This window comes from Chanodichthys erythropterus, chromosome 18, assembly GCF_024489055.1.
Source record: "Chanodichthys erythropterus isolate Z2021 chromosome 18, ASM2448905v1, whole genome shotgun sequence".
In the NCBI taxonomy this organism is placed as follows: domain Eukaryota; kingdom Metazoa; phylum Chordata; class Actinopteri; order Cypriniformes; family Xenocyprididae; genus Chanodichthys; species Chanodichthys erythropterus.
The window spans coordinates 37721485-37738091 of NC_090238.1; the positions used below are offsets into that span (position 1 = coordinate 37721485).

Below are 16607 nucleotides of genomic sequence, written 5' to 3' on the forward strand. Positions count from 1 at the left end.
AACGATAAATAGAATGATAAATATAATGATTTGATTGATTGATTGATTGATTGATTGATTGATTGATTGATTGATTGATTGATTGATTGATTGATTGATTGATTGATAGAACGATAAATATTATGATAGATAGAATGATAAATATAATGATAAATAGACAGATGGATGGATGGATGGATGGATGGATGGATGGATAGATAGATAGATAGATAGATAGATAGATAGATAGATAGATAGATAGATAGATAGATAGATAGATAGATAGATAGATAGATAGATAGATAGATAGATAGATAGATAGATAGATAGATGGATGGATGGATGGATGGATGGATGGATGGATGGATGGATGGATGGATGGATGGATGGATGGATGGATAGATAGATAGATAGATAGATAGATAGATAGATAGATAGATAGATAGATAGATAGATAGATAGATAGATAGATAGATAGATAGATAGATAGATAGATAGATAGATAGATAGATAGATAGATGGATGGATGGATGGATGGATGGATGGATGGATGGATGGATGGATGGATGGATGGAACGATAAATAGAATGATAAATATAATGATTTGATTGATTGATTGATTGATTGATTGATTGATTGATTGATTGATTGATTGATTGATTGATAGAACGATAAATATTATGATAGATAGAATGATAAATATAATGATAAATAGACAGATGGATGGATGGATGGATAGATAGATAGATAGATAGATAGATAGATAGATAGATAGATAGATAGATAGATAGATAGATAGATAGATAGATAGATAGATAGATAGATAGATAGATAGATAGATAGATAGATAGATAGATAGATAGATAGATAGATAGATAGATAGTCATGTTTCTGGAGTGCCGAATGAATCCAGCCACACATTTATGAGGACTAATGTTCCATTCAAAGCAGCCGCTGGTCTTTGTGGTTAGGAAATGAGCTTTATGAGTTTATGATTTTCATATCCTGCCACTAATAAGCTGCAGTGCAGATCAATTGTGTTATTTCTGTGTGCCTCAGAGCACTGAGGTTTATCACACACCCCCTGGTGGGGGAATGTATAATCACATCTGACTGAAATAAACACTAAATCAATCAGCACTGTTATTATAATTTGAACAAACAAAGCATTAAACGTCAAACTGCATGCTGGCAACCAATCAGAAACAGACTAGCAATGCCCAGGAGACAACCCACAATACTTTAGTACTTTCTGTAAGGGTAATATTAATGAACTCAAATCTAACCTCAGTTTCTTTCTGGCACAGATGTGGGCTGACGACATCCTTGCTATAGCATATAACACACTGAGAGCAAACGCCTGCAGACACACCTACCTGGAGAAAGTGTGAGGATCTGACTCTAGTCATGACATGACAAATATTGAATTATATTCCCAATAGACTCTTGATAATTGTAACATTTGATGTTTTTCTTCATTCTGTCTTCTCTATAGGTATGTTCGCCTCTTATTGCACACCAACAAAGATGGAAAAATCCCTGTTAAAAAGTAAGAAAGAAATTATATATGAGCTGTGAGTCTTAAGTCTCCTTTTTAGAGCACCCGACTCCTATGCGGACAGGCCCGGGTTCCAATCCCGCTTAGAGCGGTCGGTTCGAACAGGAGGGGTTTTATTGGTGCCGTGACCCGGATGAGAGTGAGGTTTAGGGGGGTGAGTCTAACAAACATAGGCTTGTAAGAGCTGTGCATGTAAACCTCACTCCCCTGATCTCAAGTGGAGCTCTAGACTGCTCTCTTTAGCCTCCTTGTTAAAGAACCTGACTCCCATGCCAGCGGACCAGGGTTCGAATCCCGCTTAGAGCGGTCGGTTCGAACAGGAGGGGTTTTATTGGTGCCGTGACCCGGATGAGAGTGAGGTTTAGGGGGGTGAGTCTAACAAACGTAGGCTTGTAAGAGCTGTGCATGTAAACCTCACTCCCCTGATCTCAAGAGGAGCTCTAGACTGCTCTCTTTAGCCTCCTTGTTAGAGAGCCAGACTCCCATGCCATATTTCTATGTAATCTCAACTCATAATGATCTTATTCTTTCATCTCAGTATCTTTAAGATGTTTCCTGCAGACAAGAAAAGAGTGGAAGCTGCTCTGGCAGCGGCAAACCTCCCGAAAGGAAAGGTGTGTGTGTTTTATGTTTGTATACGAGTGTGTGTGTGTTTATGCAGCGTTTAACCATCAGATGTTTTGTGTTATTAGTTTGACACCATTAAGACAGAGGTGTTCACTGAAGCGGCGTTCAAGACCTTCATGCTGAATCTGTGCCCCAGACCTGAGATCAATGAAATCTTCACATCCTTGTGAGTAAAACACTCCAGCTGCTGCTGATAATGTGACCTCAGCTTCCGTATTATTCATCTGTGTCTGATTATGACATCCACAGCACCAAGGGAAAGGGTTTCATGACGAAGGAGATGCTGACGAAGTTCCTGAACGAGAAGCAGCGAGATTCTCGCCTCAATGAGGAGTTGTTTCCGCTCGTGAGACCCGAGCAGGTGAAGAATCTCATTGAAAAATATGAGCCGAGCTCATCTAACGCCAGCCGTGGTGAGTGTTCAGAGGAGCGCTTCTTTCATTCCTTCAGACTCAATATTCAGATTCATTCATTTAGCAGACGCTTTTATCCAAAGCGACTTACAACTGAGGAACATAACAAGTGATTCATCTTAAAGAGGCAAAGAAGTATGAGAAGTACTAGTAATACAATTAAAGGCACACTATGTAATTTTAGCCTCTAGAGGTCATTTATTCAAAACAAAGGCGTAGCTTGATGATGCCTTGATTTCACAGAATCATGGGAGGTGTTTTCTTCATGTCTACAGCTGGTGGAAAAGAATCCGACGGGACTCAGGCAGAAATCATATGAGCTAATGTACATAAGAATTTTTAACATTACTGTAGTATGAGGCAGGGTGGGGATGAAAGCCGTTGGAGCGGAATGAGGCCGCTGGAGCAATTGCTAAAGACAGGCGAGCGCGACATATGGCTCGAGTGCAGTGGAACTTTTATTATGCCACATCACCACTTCCGCTTCTTCGGTCAAGCGTATGTGGGGTAATGCAACGCTAATCATATAACAATGATTAGTTTTCTGTCATTGAACGTATCCAGTTTCTTATTCGTCTAATAAAGCATACACCAATCAGGCATAACACTATGACCACCTTCCTAATATTGTGTTGGTCCCTCTATTGCTGCCAAAACAGCCCTGACCCGTTGAGGCATGGACTCCTCTAGATCCCTGAAGGTGTGCTGTGGTATCTGCACCAAGATGTTAGCAGCAGATCCTTTAAGTCCTGTAGTTGTGAGGTGGAGCCTCCATGGATCGGACTTGTTTGTTCAGCACGTCCCACAGATGCTCGATTGGATTGAGATCTGGGAAATTTGGAGGTCAAGTCAACACCTCAAACTCATTGTTGTGCTCCTCAAACCATTCCTGAACCATTTTTGCTTTGTGGCAGGAGCATTATCCTGCTGAAAGAGGCCACAGCCACCAGGGAATCCCGTTTCCATAAAAGGGTGTACATGGTCTGCAACAATGCTAGGTGGTAGGTGGTACGTGTCAAAGTAACATCCACATGGATGGCAGGACCCAAGGTTTCCCAGCAGAACATTGCCCAAAGCATCACACTGCCTCTGCCGGCTTGCCTTCCTTCCATAGTGCATCCTGGTGCCATGTGTTCCCCAGGTAAGCGACGCACACGCACCCGGCCATCCACCTGATGTAAAAGAAAAGGTGATTCATCAGACCAGGCCACCTTCTTCCATTGCTCCGTGATCCAGTTCTCATGCTCACGTGTCCTCTGTTGGCTCTTTCGGCGGTGGACAGGGGTCAGCATGGGCATCCTGACTGGTCTGCAGCTATGCAGCTCCATACGCAACAAACTGATGCACTGTGTATTCTGACACCTTTCTATCAGAACCAGCATTATATACTTGATTATATACTACTCAATCTGAGCTACAGCAGCTCGTCTGTTGGATCAGACCACACGGGCCAGCCTTTGCTCCCCACGTGCATCAATGAGCCTTGGCCGGCCATGACCCTGTCGCCGGTTCCTTGGACCACTTTTGACTGTACTGATCACTGCAGACCGGGAACACCCCACAAGAGCTGCAGTTTTGGAGATGCTCTGACCCAGTCGTCTAGCCATCACAATTTGGCCCTTGTCAAACTCACTCAAATCCTCACGCTTGCCCATTTTTCCTGCTTCTAACACATCAACTTTGAGGACAAAATGTTCACTTGTTGCCTAATATATCCACCCACTAACAGGTGCCGTGATGAAGAGATCATCAGTGATAATCACCTGTCAGTGCTCATAATGTTATGCCTGATTTAACACATTGCTAACATGTTTCTAGCATTATTTTGTATGTTGCTTACTAAGTAAATAATAAAACATGAGACTGTATGAACGTAAAGTTCTCCTGCTACAGGTCAGATTTCTCCAGAAGGTTTGATGTTTTACCTGATGGGATCTGAAACATCAGTGGTGAAGCTGGACAAACTGGCCCAGAGTCACGACATGACCCAACCCCTCCCGCATTACTTCGTCAAATCCTCCCACAACACCTACCTGACAGGTAACGCCTCTCCAATTATCCAATCATTCTCCAATTATAGCCTAAACTTTAACACATCAATCAAGACTTTTTGATACAAAATGCAAATGTTTGATGTAAATGTTTGCTGCAGCCGGGCAGCTGACGGGCGTCTCGTCACCGGAGATGTACCGCCAGTGTCTCCTCGCCGGCTGCCGCTGTCTGGAGCTCGACTGCTGGAAGGGCAAACCGCCGGATGAAGAGCCAATCATCACCCACGGCTTCACCATGACAACTGAGATCTTGTTCAAGGTCGGTTCCTCCAATCAGAGCTCTCGCTGTGATTATGAGATGCGCAGTGGAGGCTCATTATAAGTGTGTGAAAATCAGGATAACTTCAACTTTACACCAGATTATTCTTATTTCTTCATGATAGGACGTGATTGAAGCTATCGCTGAGAGTGCCTTCAAAACGTCCAAGTATCCTGTTGTGCTTTCATTTGAGAACCATGTTGATTCGTAAGACACGCCCTTAATATTAATTCATAAACACATTCTGCTTCTCATACTGTGGGTTTGATGCTGTGATGTAAATGGACTCAGATGGTTCATGTATTCATTTCAGAGTGAAGCAGCAGGAGAAGATGGCCAACTACTGCAGAACGATCTTTGGAGACGCTCTACTCGTTGATTTACTGGACAAATATTCTGTGAGAAAATAGTTTTGTGGAGTTCAAACACTTCTGATATATTTCTACACTGGCACGATAAATATTTTAAAGTCATTAAGCAAATTTATACGGAGAGTTGACATGAACAAATTTTAGAAAGCCAACGTTATAACGTGATATTGCATGATGCATGGTTTAACGTTGCTAGGATGTTTCTAGCATGATTTAGCTCATTGCTAGCATGTTTCTAGCATTATTTAACACATTGCTAGCATGCTTTAGCATGTTGCTATCATAATTTAGTATGTTGCTAGCATGATTTAGCACATTGCTACCATGTTTCTAGCATGATTTAACACTGTTACCATGTTTTAACATCTTGCTAATGCGATTTAACAAATTGCTAGCATGTTTCTAGCAGGAATTAAGACATTGCTAATATGTTTTATTGTGTTGCTAGCATGATTTAACGTTAAAAAGCATTTTTCTACCATGATTAACACATTGTTAACAAGTTAGCCTGATTTAACACATTGTTAGCATGTTTTAACATCTTGCTATCATAATTTAGCATATTGTTAACAAGTTTCTAACATAATTTAACACAATGCTAACATGATTTTTCAGTTTGATAGCATAATTTAATATTGCTAGCATGAATAACACTTTAACATGTTAGCCTGATTTAACACATTGCTAGCATGTTTTAACATGTTACTATCATGATTTAGCACATGGCTAGCATGTTTGAAGCATAATTTAACACATTGTTAACATGATTTAGCATGTTGCTATCATGACCTAGCACATTGCTAACATTTTTTACTGTGTTTGCTAGCATTATTTAACACATTGCTGGAATGTTTCTAGCATGATTTATCACATTTCTAACATGATTTAACACATGATTTTGCATGTTGCAAGCATGATTTAACGTTGCAAGCATTTTTCTAGCATGATTAACACATTGCTAACACGTTTGTTGCTATCATAATTTAGCATGACGCTAACAAGTTTCTAACATAATTTAACAGATTGTTAACATGATTTTTCAGTTTGCTAGCATAATTAAATGTTGCTAGGACGTTTCTAACATGATTAACACATTGTTAACATGTTAGTCTGATTTAACACATTGCTAACATGATTTAACACATTGTTAGCATGTTTTACTGTGTTGCTAGCATTATTTAGCACATTGCTAGAATGTTTCTAGCATGATTTAACACATTGTTAACGTGATTTTGCATTTTGCTACCGTGATTTAATGTTAAAAAGCATTTTTCTAGCATGATTAACACATTGTTAACAAGTTAGCCTGATTTAACAGATTGCATGTTTTAACATGTTGCTATCATGATTTAGCATGTTTGCTAACAAGTTTCTAACATAAATTAACAGATTGCTAACATGATTTTTCAGTTTGCTAGCATAATTTAATGTTGCTAGGACGTTTTTACAATGATTAATACATTGTTAACATGTTAGCTTGATTTAATACATTGCTTACATGATTTAGCATTTTGCTATCATGATCTAGCACATTGCTAGCATGTTTTACTGTGTTGGTAGCATTATTTAGCACATTGCTAGAATGTTTCTAGCATGATTTAACACAATGTTAACATGATTTTGCATTTTGCTAACGTGATTTAACATTGCAAGCATTTTTCTAGCATGATTAGCACATTGCTAGCATGTTTAACATGTTGCTATCATGATTTTTTAGTTGTTAACAAGCTTCTAACAGAATTTAACAGATTGCTAACATGATTTTTCAATTTGCTAGCATAATTTAACATTGCTAGCATGTTTCTAACATGATTAACACATTGTTGACAAGTTAGCCTGATTTAGCACATTGCTAGTATGTTTGAAGCATAATTTAGCACACTTTGCTAACATGATTTAGCATTTTGCTATCATGATCTAGCACATCGCTAGCATTTTTTACTGTTTTTAGCATTATTTAGCACATTGCTAGAATGTTTCTAGCATGATTTAACACATTGCAAACATGATCTAGCATGCATTAAAGTAAAAAAAAAAAAAAAAAGTAATGCTAGCAATAAATCTATATTACAATTAGTAATTCTCCTTAATATCCAATGTAGTGTTCTGCGGTTTTGGTTTACAGCTGAAGCCGGGTCACCCGATCCCGAGTCCGTCTGAGCTGATGGGCAAAATACTTATCAAGAACAAGAAAAGCAGCGCTCCTCCGAGCAAACCAGAGCAGGCAAAGAAACCGTCTGTTCAAGAACAAGTAAATGAAGCTACAGATGCTTCTGAGTCGAACCAACCCGCTGATCCAAACCAACCCGCTCCAGCCAACCCAGAAGGCAGCGATCCTCCTGCTGCAACCGGTGAGTTCATCTGTAAATGAGTTTTCACTGTCAGCGGATTGTTCAAGTTAAAGTCATCATGAAAGGGAAGTTGCACTACTCTTTTCTTTACTATTCTGACATATATCTGAGTTAAACTGCTTCACAAACAAGAACAAATGTAGGGCAGGGCTTCATTTTGTCTGTCTGGAATTGATTGGATGGTTGTCCAAATATTTTTTTGGAGGCTGCTGTGTTTGTAGAGATGATTGGACAGAAAATAACAGCAGTATTTTGTGTGTAACTGTTACAGACGACCGTGAAGAACATGACGACCACGACGAACAGGACGAAGAGAAGATGAAGAACTCCGATGAGGTGAAGTGAATTCTGCTGCAGGGTGATAACAGAAAGATTGATCAGAAATCCAGAAGTGCACAAATAAAAATCAAGTATACTAGCATAGGGTGACCAAACGTCCTGTTTTCACATCCTGTCCTGGCCGTCCTGGTTGTTTTTTATAAAGTAATGAAAATGTTTTTCACTGGGCCATTAAATTGACCGGTGTTACAAGATTTTCGGTTTCTGAGATTTAATACAGAAGAGACATTATTTCTATTATTATTTCATTCGTTATTTTTGAAACTTGTCATAATAAAACATGTTGAGTAGCCTAACCTCTGAATTTCTGTCTTTGGTTATAGATAAATATATAACAATTTTCTATCCATACAGAGGAGGCATACTTTAAATGTATTGAAATTATAAGGCATTTTTGAATAAACCTTGAGTATCATTTGAGTATCTCATTGTTGGGTCGAGTGTCCTGGTTTTTGGTAATCAAAATATGGTCACCTTATACTAGCGTTCAAAAGCACATTGCTAGAATGTTTCTAGCATGATTGAACACATTGCTAGGCTAACATGATTGCGCTGATTTAACATTGCTAGCATGTTTCTAACGCAATTAACACACTGCTAACATGTTTTAACGCTGCTATCATGATTTAGTACATTGCTAGAATGTTTCTAGCATGATTTAGCACATGGCTAACATGCATTACCATGTTGCTAACTTGATTAACACATTACTAGCATGTTTCTGCGTATTTTGTTAGCTTTTATGGGGCTAAATGAATCGAGAGACTTAGAATATTTGTAATAAATAAATAAATAATAATTAAATCATTAAAAATTTAATTTGTCACACCACAGGACTAGTATATAAAAATGATATTAAAATAAATAAAATTAAGTTAATTTAAAAAAAAAAAAAATCCATTTCCTCTCAGGGTACTGCTGGACAGGAAGTGACAGCATATGAGGAGATGTCCGCCCTGGTCAACTACGTACAGCCCAACAAATTCATCTCTTTTGAGAACGCAGCCAGTGAGTTAAATAATCAAATAAATCAAATAAAATAAATGTTTATTTAAAATATAACAAATGCACCTAAAACCTCTGATGTAATATTACACAAACATTTCTGGCAAAAGATTCCTGTTCTGCTGTGTGTGTAAAATCAATTTTTTTTTGATCAGTGTTTTTACCATGTGATTCTGTCCTAATACAGAAAAAAACAAGAGTTTTGTCATCTCTTCCTTCGTGGAAACCAAAGGAGAGAGTCTGATCGCGAAGAACGCCGTGGACTGGGTCGAGTATCCTTTACATCTACTCTGAATCGGATTAAAATGACTATTAAAGGATAAGTTCACTTTCAAATTAAAATTTCCTGATAATTTACTCACCCCCATGTCATCCCAAATGTTACTGTCTTTCTTTCTTCAGTTGAAAAGAAATTATTTTTTTTTGATGAAAACATTCCAAGATTTTTCTCCATATAGTGGACTTCAATTGACCCCAAATTGCTGAAGGTCAAAATTACAGTTTCAGTGCAGCTTCAAAGAGCTCTACATGATCCCAGACGAGGAATAAGAGTCTTATCTAGAGAAACCATCGCCCATTTTCTTAAAAAAAATTTAAATGTTATACGTTTTAACCATAAATGCTCATCTCGAACTAGCTCTCTTCTTCTTCTCTATTAGAATTCCAGCAGTGTAGACACTGCTAAGTGTATTACTGCCCTCCACAGGTCAAAGTTTGAACTAAATTGTCATATACAATATGCTAGTGTAAGTATATAACAATTAGTTCAAACTTTGACCTGTGGAGGGCAGTAATGTGCCCTCCACAGGTCAAAACTTTGACCTGTGTCTGTGTCAGTGCTTTCCTATACTGATGACTGTAGATATAATAAGAGGCAGATGAGTCGTATTTACCCTAAAGGAACCCGTGTGGACTCTTCAAACTACAGTCCTCAGCCCTTCTGGAGCGCTGGCTGTCAGTTTGTGGCCCTCAACTACCAGACGATGGGTGAGACGCTGATGTCGAGTCAATCACAGATGATGAACTGAAACTACAGTTACAGACTCTTTCTGAAGGTTTCTGTTTTAATCATATCACGCTGTAGATTTCCCCATGCAGCTGAACATGGCTCTGTTCGAGTTTAACGGGAGGACGGGTTACATCCTCAAACACGACGTGCTCCGCCGGAGCGACAAGAAGTTCGATCCCTTCACTGACCGGATCGACACCATTATCGCCAGCACTCTCACCATTAAGGTACTATTGGTGCTGATTTGAAACTATAAAACAAAGTTCCTCCTTCAAACCGTTGGTGCTTTTTACAGATTACCAACTGATCTGACTTGCTGTAGATTTGGAATATGTCGCATTTTAACTAATCTTTCTTGAATTGTAACCCATGTTCAGATTTACTCCGGTCAGTTCCTGTCGGATAAAAACGTGAAGACTGGAGTGGAGGTCGAGCTCATCGGTTTGCCGAAAGATCCCAAACGCAAATACCGCACCAAATGGAGCACCACACCCAACGCCATCAACCCGGAGTGGAACGAGGAGCCCTTCGTCTTTGAGAAGGTCAGCTGGTGTAATCTACTGCTCGTGACATCATGAATGTTATGTAGGCTTCATAAGGCTGAGGGTCTCTGTGATGTTGAGCAGATCCTGCTGCCGGAGATGGCCTACCTCAGGCTAGTGGTTCAGGAGGAGGGCGGAAAATTCATAGGTCACCGAATCATCCCTCTGGACGCTCTTCAGACAGGTGAGACTGACCACAGACCAGGTTCTTCACTGGATTTTGGCCAAACATAACAAGGTTGTAATTAGGAATGAAACAGCCTGTTTCTGCCACAGAAGAAAACAAAAGCATGCTTTTGTAAGTCATATTTATGAGAAGAAAAGGCAAAATAATGAGATAAAAAGTCAGTTATGACAAAGTCATAATTTCGATTATATAAAGTCATAATTATGACTTAGTATTTTATAATAAAGATTTAGTATGTCATAATTATTGACTTAGTATGTCATAATTTTGAAGTTTTGTCTCAAAATTATGACTTATTGTCATAGTTATGATTTAAAGTCATAATTTTGACTAATAATTTTGACTTTAATCACGATTATGACTGTTATAATTATGATTTACTATGACATAATTATGATTTTTTTATCCCATAATTACGACTTAGTATGTCATAATTTTGCCATTAATCTCATAATTATGATTTACTATGACATAATTATGATTTTTTTATCCCATAATTATGACTTAGTATGTCATAATTTTGCCATTAATCTCATAATTATGATTTACTATGACATAATTATGATTTTTTTATCCCATAATTACGACTTAGTATGTCATAATTTTGCCATTAATCTCATAATTATGATTTAGTATGACATAATTATGATTTTTTTATCCCATAATTACGACTAAGTATGTCATAATTTTGCCATTAATCTCATAATTATGATTTACTATGACATAATTATGATTTTTTTATCCCATAATTACGACTAAGTATGTCATAATTTTGCCATTAATCTCATAATTATGATTTACTATGACATAATTATGATTTTTTTATCCCATAATTACGACTAAGTATGTCATAATTTTGCCATTAATCTCATAATTATGATTTACTATGACATAATTATGATTTTTTTATCCCATAATTATGACTTAGTATGTCATAATTTTGCCATTAATCTCATAATTATGATTTACTATGACATAATTATGATTTTTTTATCCCATAATTACGATTTAGTATGTCATAATTTTGCCATTAATCTCATAATTATGATTTAGTATGACATAATTATGATTTTTTATCTCATAATTACGACTTAGTATGTCATAATTTTGCCATTAATCTCATAATTATGATTTACTATGACATAATTATGATTTTTTTATCCCATAATTACGACTTAGTATGTCATAATTTTGACTTTTCATGTCATACTTGACTTTTTAATCTCAAAATTGACTTAATGTCATAATTTCAACATTTTGTTGTAATTTACATTTTAATCTCAAAATTATGACTCAGTATGTCACAGTTATGATTTAGTATGTCATAATTTTGACCTTAATCTCATAATTATGATTTAGTATGTCATAATTATGATTTTTTTAGCCCATAATTATAACTAAGTATGTCATAATTGCAATTTTTATGTCATAATTATGGCTTTTTAATCTCAAAATTATGACTTAGTATGTCAAAATTATGATTTAAAGTTATAATTTTGACGTTTATCTCAAAATTATGACTTAGTATGTCACAGTTATGATTTAGTATGTCATAATTTTGACCTTAATCTCATAGTTATGATTTAGTATGTCATAATTATGATTTTTTTATCCCATAATTATGACTTAGTGTCTCATAATTTTCGACTTTTCATGTCATACTTATGACTTTTTAATCTCAAAATTGACTCAGTTTGTCATTATCTCAACATTTTGTCATAATTTGCATTGTAATCTCAAAATTATGACTTAGTATGTCACAATTATGACTTAGTATGTCACAATTATGACTTAGTATGTCATAGTTTTGACTTTTTATCTCAAAATTATGACTTGCACCTTGTCTAAACCGGACGTAAGTGGCGCGATGCGACGCGTCAAAAGACAATGGAACTCATTATAATCAGCACTCGTTATTGCAGTGCATTATGGGATTGAATAACATCCACTATGGTTTCAGACACCACTACAAATGTCCCCTCAAATAGTGCTGTACTTAATTGGGAGGCGATTTTTGCAGAGCAATGTAGCCAATCACAGACATGTTAGTTGATCTCTTGAACGCAATGGCCAATCAGGGTTTTTTTAAATCCATTCACCGGTCAAAACGCCAGGGTTTTTGTTCAAGCTTCATAGAGTTCTGCACACTCGCGAATCCGCTCATTATTCACAAAGCATAGATACGATGTAAATAAGAGATTCATTGTTCATTGTTAACGACTCTTCATGGCAGACGTTGATGTTTGTGTACAAACATTTTCCGAGGATGCATTCACCCTGTGATGGTTTGCAGGTTTCCAGCACATTTGTTTGCGCAGCGAGAGCAACATGCCGCTCACGCTGCCGTCTGTGTTTGTGCACATCGAGGTGAAGGACTACATCCCCGCTGCGTTCGCTGGTACGTCACTGTCGGAAACTCATACTTTACAGTGGCAACATCAACTAACCACTCATATGAGTGTCAACTATTGTTCTTACTTGCAGATTTCTCAGATGCACTTTTCAATCCAGTGAAGACTTCAAAGCCACCGAAGACAGAGGTAGAGTTAAATGAACAAATAATAACAGATGCACAGACACCATCTGTGTTCAAGTGCCCTTAAAAGATATTAGTGCACTATTAAGTGCATGAAGTTGCAGTGTACAAACATGGAGGTTCTCCTAAATTAAAAACCCAAATAAACTCTCATTTGAACTAACTTTGGTCTCTTTCTTACTCTTTTAAGTTGTTTTCCAATACAATAATCAAAGTATCAATAAAACAGTATATATTTACTTTAAGCAAAATGATACAAGATTTTATGTCTTGCATTCAGAGAAATCGAACTCAATTTTGTGATGTTTTTGCATAAAAAAAGAAAATGCTGTTTGCCACTTGAGTATGAAAAATTATCTAATTCTACAGGAAAAACAAGATTATTTTTCCTATCTCAGTGGCAAACATCTTTTTTTTTCTTGTTTTAAGGATAATATACATTGTTTTAAGGATGTTTTGATTAAAAAATTCTAAAAATCGAATATGTGAAGACAAGAAAAATTTTTCTAAACTTCTACTCCAAGACAATTTCTAAATGTTTTACGTTGAATCTAATATTTCAGCATAATTTATTTTCTTATTTGATTAGTCAAATGTGATAATGTACAATCAACTGGTTACTATTGCAAGTAAACAATATAAAACTTCCTCTGCTTAATATTATAACTCTGTTATCTTGCATAATCATTTTATAAATGTTAAAATATGTAAAACATATCTCTGATCTGTGCTCCAGAGTTTAACATACGTGTGTGAATATGAGTTACCTGTTGCTGACGGAGTCCAGAAGTCTGTCACTCCTGCACCTGCTGCAGGTAAATAACATACACCTGTGTGTGTGTGTGTGTGTGTGTGTGTGTGTGTGTGTGTGTGTGTGTGTGTGTGTGTGTGTGTGTGTGTGTGTGTGTGTTACTGATGATAACTTATATCTGTCTGTCGGGCTGCCTATCAATCTTTCTATGAATCCATCATATTATAAGAACCAAAGGCCGCCGCAGAACCTCCTGTATCATCTGAAGCTGCAGAGAAACCAGCAGAGGGCGACGTCGCACCTCCAGCTGAGGCTCCCATTGAACAGACTAAACAGACTCCAGCTCCAGAACTTTCTAAAACTGAACCAGAACCTGAGCCAAAACCAGAGCCACAGCCTGAACCCAAACCAGAGGAAAAACCAGAACCAGAGCCTGAACCAACATCAGAAGAAAATCCAGATCCAGAACCTGCTGCAGCTACAGATAATGTTGTCACAGAGACCAAAGAATCCAGTGAGGAAACGCCTTCTGATCCATCAGGTGAGCCTGTGTCACATGACGGAATTTACATGAAACATTGACTTAGTAATATGAATACCTCTGCATTAACACAGTCTGACTAACAGCCTTTAACTGGGATTGGTTGTAGTCCTGTTCACTGTAAGGTTTGTTGTTTTCAGATCCCTCAACTGTGACCTGTGAAGAACTGCAGCAGCACAAGAACTTCCTGAAGGTCTCCAAGAAACAAGAGAAAGACCTGAAAGACATGGAGAAGAAGTTCCAGAAGAAACGAGAAGAACTCATTCAGAAATACAGTGACCAGTTCAAAGCCTTGAAGAAGAAGAACACGGCCAAGAAGTAAATGCACAGTGAACGCACCATCAAAGCCTCTGTTATTATAGCAGTATTAATATAGAGCTTCTGTAGCTTCGCCCCTTTACAGTGCTGCGCTCGTTGTGTTCTGTCTTTTTTATATATATTTCTACTTGGCTTTAATTTATTTTTATGTCAGTTTTAGTTTTAGTAATTTTAGTACATCAACTTAGTTTAAACTTAGTTTTAAGTTGAAGTTTGTAATCTGATATTTATATTGAATATTATTTCAGCTTTATTTCAGTGAACAGGAAGTATTTTTGATACTGTTTGATACTGTTTTAGTTAACCGTAAGAAGATCAGTGCTGGTCTTCAGGTGAAGTCTTGCTGGTTTAATTAGCTGGTTTTAGAAGTCTAGTGTGCGTCCACAGCACATGCGGGAAACACTTCTGTTGAACTTGAATGTTTCATGTTTATTGAGATCTGGTTAAGTGATTGTGTGTTTGTCCAGGTCTGAAGGATCAGACGCAGGTGATCAGATGAATGAACTCAAGCAGAAGCTGAAGTCTGAGCTCAGAGTGCTGCTGGTGGAGCAACACGATCAACTCAAGAAGAAGAAAGAGCAACACAATACTGAGGTACAGACATTATGATTTACTGTAGATAATGACTGACAGGTGTTTTGACAGTCACATGACCTAAGTTACACTGTCAGAACTGAGCTTCATCACAAAGACCATCGATCAGTCATCGTCCCAGTCGCGTCACAGTACGTGATTTTGCCATACGATGAAAGAAATGTGCAGATTTTGTGGCAGAAATCATGGTAAAAATCATCCAGTGTACACTCTAAAAAATGCTGGGTTGTTTCAACTCAAATTTGGGTCCAAATTAAAAAATAATTAAAAAATTTAACCTAGTGGTTGGGTTTGTCCATTTTTGACCCAAATATTTTAGAGTGTACACAGAGTAAATCTGCTAGCAACTACCTCCAAAAAGCAAATTAATCAAAATTTGATTGCCTTAAAGGGTTTTATTGGCTTATGACTAGGGCTGCAAAAATTCTGGGAATTTTTAAAGTTCAAGAAGATTTCCATTGGAATTAACGGGAATATATGGGAATTAATGGGAATATATGGAAATTTATAGGAATATATAGCTGGAATATATAGGAATTAACTAGAATATATAACTGTAATATATAGGAATTAACTGGAATATATGGAAATTAACGGGAATATATGGGAATTAATTGGAATATATGGAAATTAACAGGAATATATGGAAATTTACGGGAATATATGACTAGAATATATAGGAATTAACTGGAATATATGGAAATTAATGGGAATATATAGGAATTAACTGGAATATATGGAAATTAACGGGAATATATGGGAATTAACGGGAATATATGGAAATTAATGGTAATATATGGAAATTTACACGAATATATAACTGGAATATATGGGAATTAATTGGAATATATGGAAATTAACGGGAATATATGGAAATTAATGGGAATATATGGAAATTAATGAGAATATATGAAAATTAACTGGAATATATGGAAATTAACGGGGATATATGGAAATTTACGGGAATATATAACTGGAATATATGGGAATTAACTGGAATATATAATTGGAATGTATGGGAATTAACAGGAATATATGGAAATTTACGGGAATATATAACTGGAATATATGGGAAATTAACTGGAATATATTATTGGATTATTTGAAATTATATAATATATTATTTAAATAAACTTGAATATATTATTGGATTATTTGGGAAGTAACTGGAATATA

General features: G+C 36.8%; 1 protein-coding gene across 1 annotated transcript in view; it reads left to right on the top strand.

The window, feature by feature from the left end:
* The window catches only part of plcb2 (phospholipase C, beta 2), a 41603-nt gene that overhangs the window by 5629 nt on the left and 19367 nt on the right, over positions 1 to 16607 (top strand). The window contains exons 5-27 of the mRNA XM_067366936.1: positions 1287 to 1366; positions 1475 to 1528; positions 2076 to 2151; positions 2230 to 2330; positions 2414 to 2577; positions 4471 to 4617; positions 4730 to 4887; positions 5012 to 5094; positions 5201 to 5285; positions 7384 to 7585; positions 7881 to 7945; positions 8860 to 8956; positions 9141 to 9225; positions 9816 to 9940; positions 10038 to 10189; positions 10340 to 10504; positions 10589 to 10688; positions 12985 to 13089; positions 13176 to 13231; positions 13964 to 14042; positions 14208 to 14519; positions 14660 to 14837; positions 15305 to 15431. Coding sequence (XP_067223037.1) covers positions 1287 to 1366; positions 1475 to 1528; positions 2076 to 2151; positions 2230 to 2330; positions 2414 to 2577; positions 4471 to 4617; positions 4730 to 4887; positions 5012 to 5094; positions 5201 to 5285; positions 7384 to 7585; positions 7881 to 7945; positions 8860 to 8956; positions 9141 to 9225; positions 9816 to 9940; positions 10038 to 10189; positions 10340 to 10504; positions 10589 to 10688; positions 12985 to 13089; positions 13176 to 13231; positions 13964 to 14042; positions 14208 to 14519; positions 14660 to 14837; positions 15305 to 15431 — 2796 coding nt within the window. The remainder of the gene's footprint in view (positions 1 to 1286; positions 1367 to 1474; positions 1529 to 2075; positions 2152 to 2229; positions 2331 to 2413; positions 2578 to 4470; positions 4618 to 4729; positions 4888 to 5011; positions 5095 to 5200; positions 5286 to 7383; positions 7586 to 7880; positions 7946 to 8859; positions 8957 to 9140; positions 9226 to 9815; positions 9941 to 10037; positions 10190 to 10339; positions 10505 to 10588; positions 10689 to 12984; positions 13090 to 13175; positions 13232 to 13963; positions 14043 to 14207; positions 14520 to 14659; positions 14838 to 15304; positions 15432 to 16607) is intronic.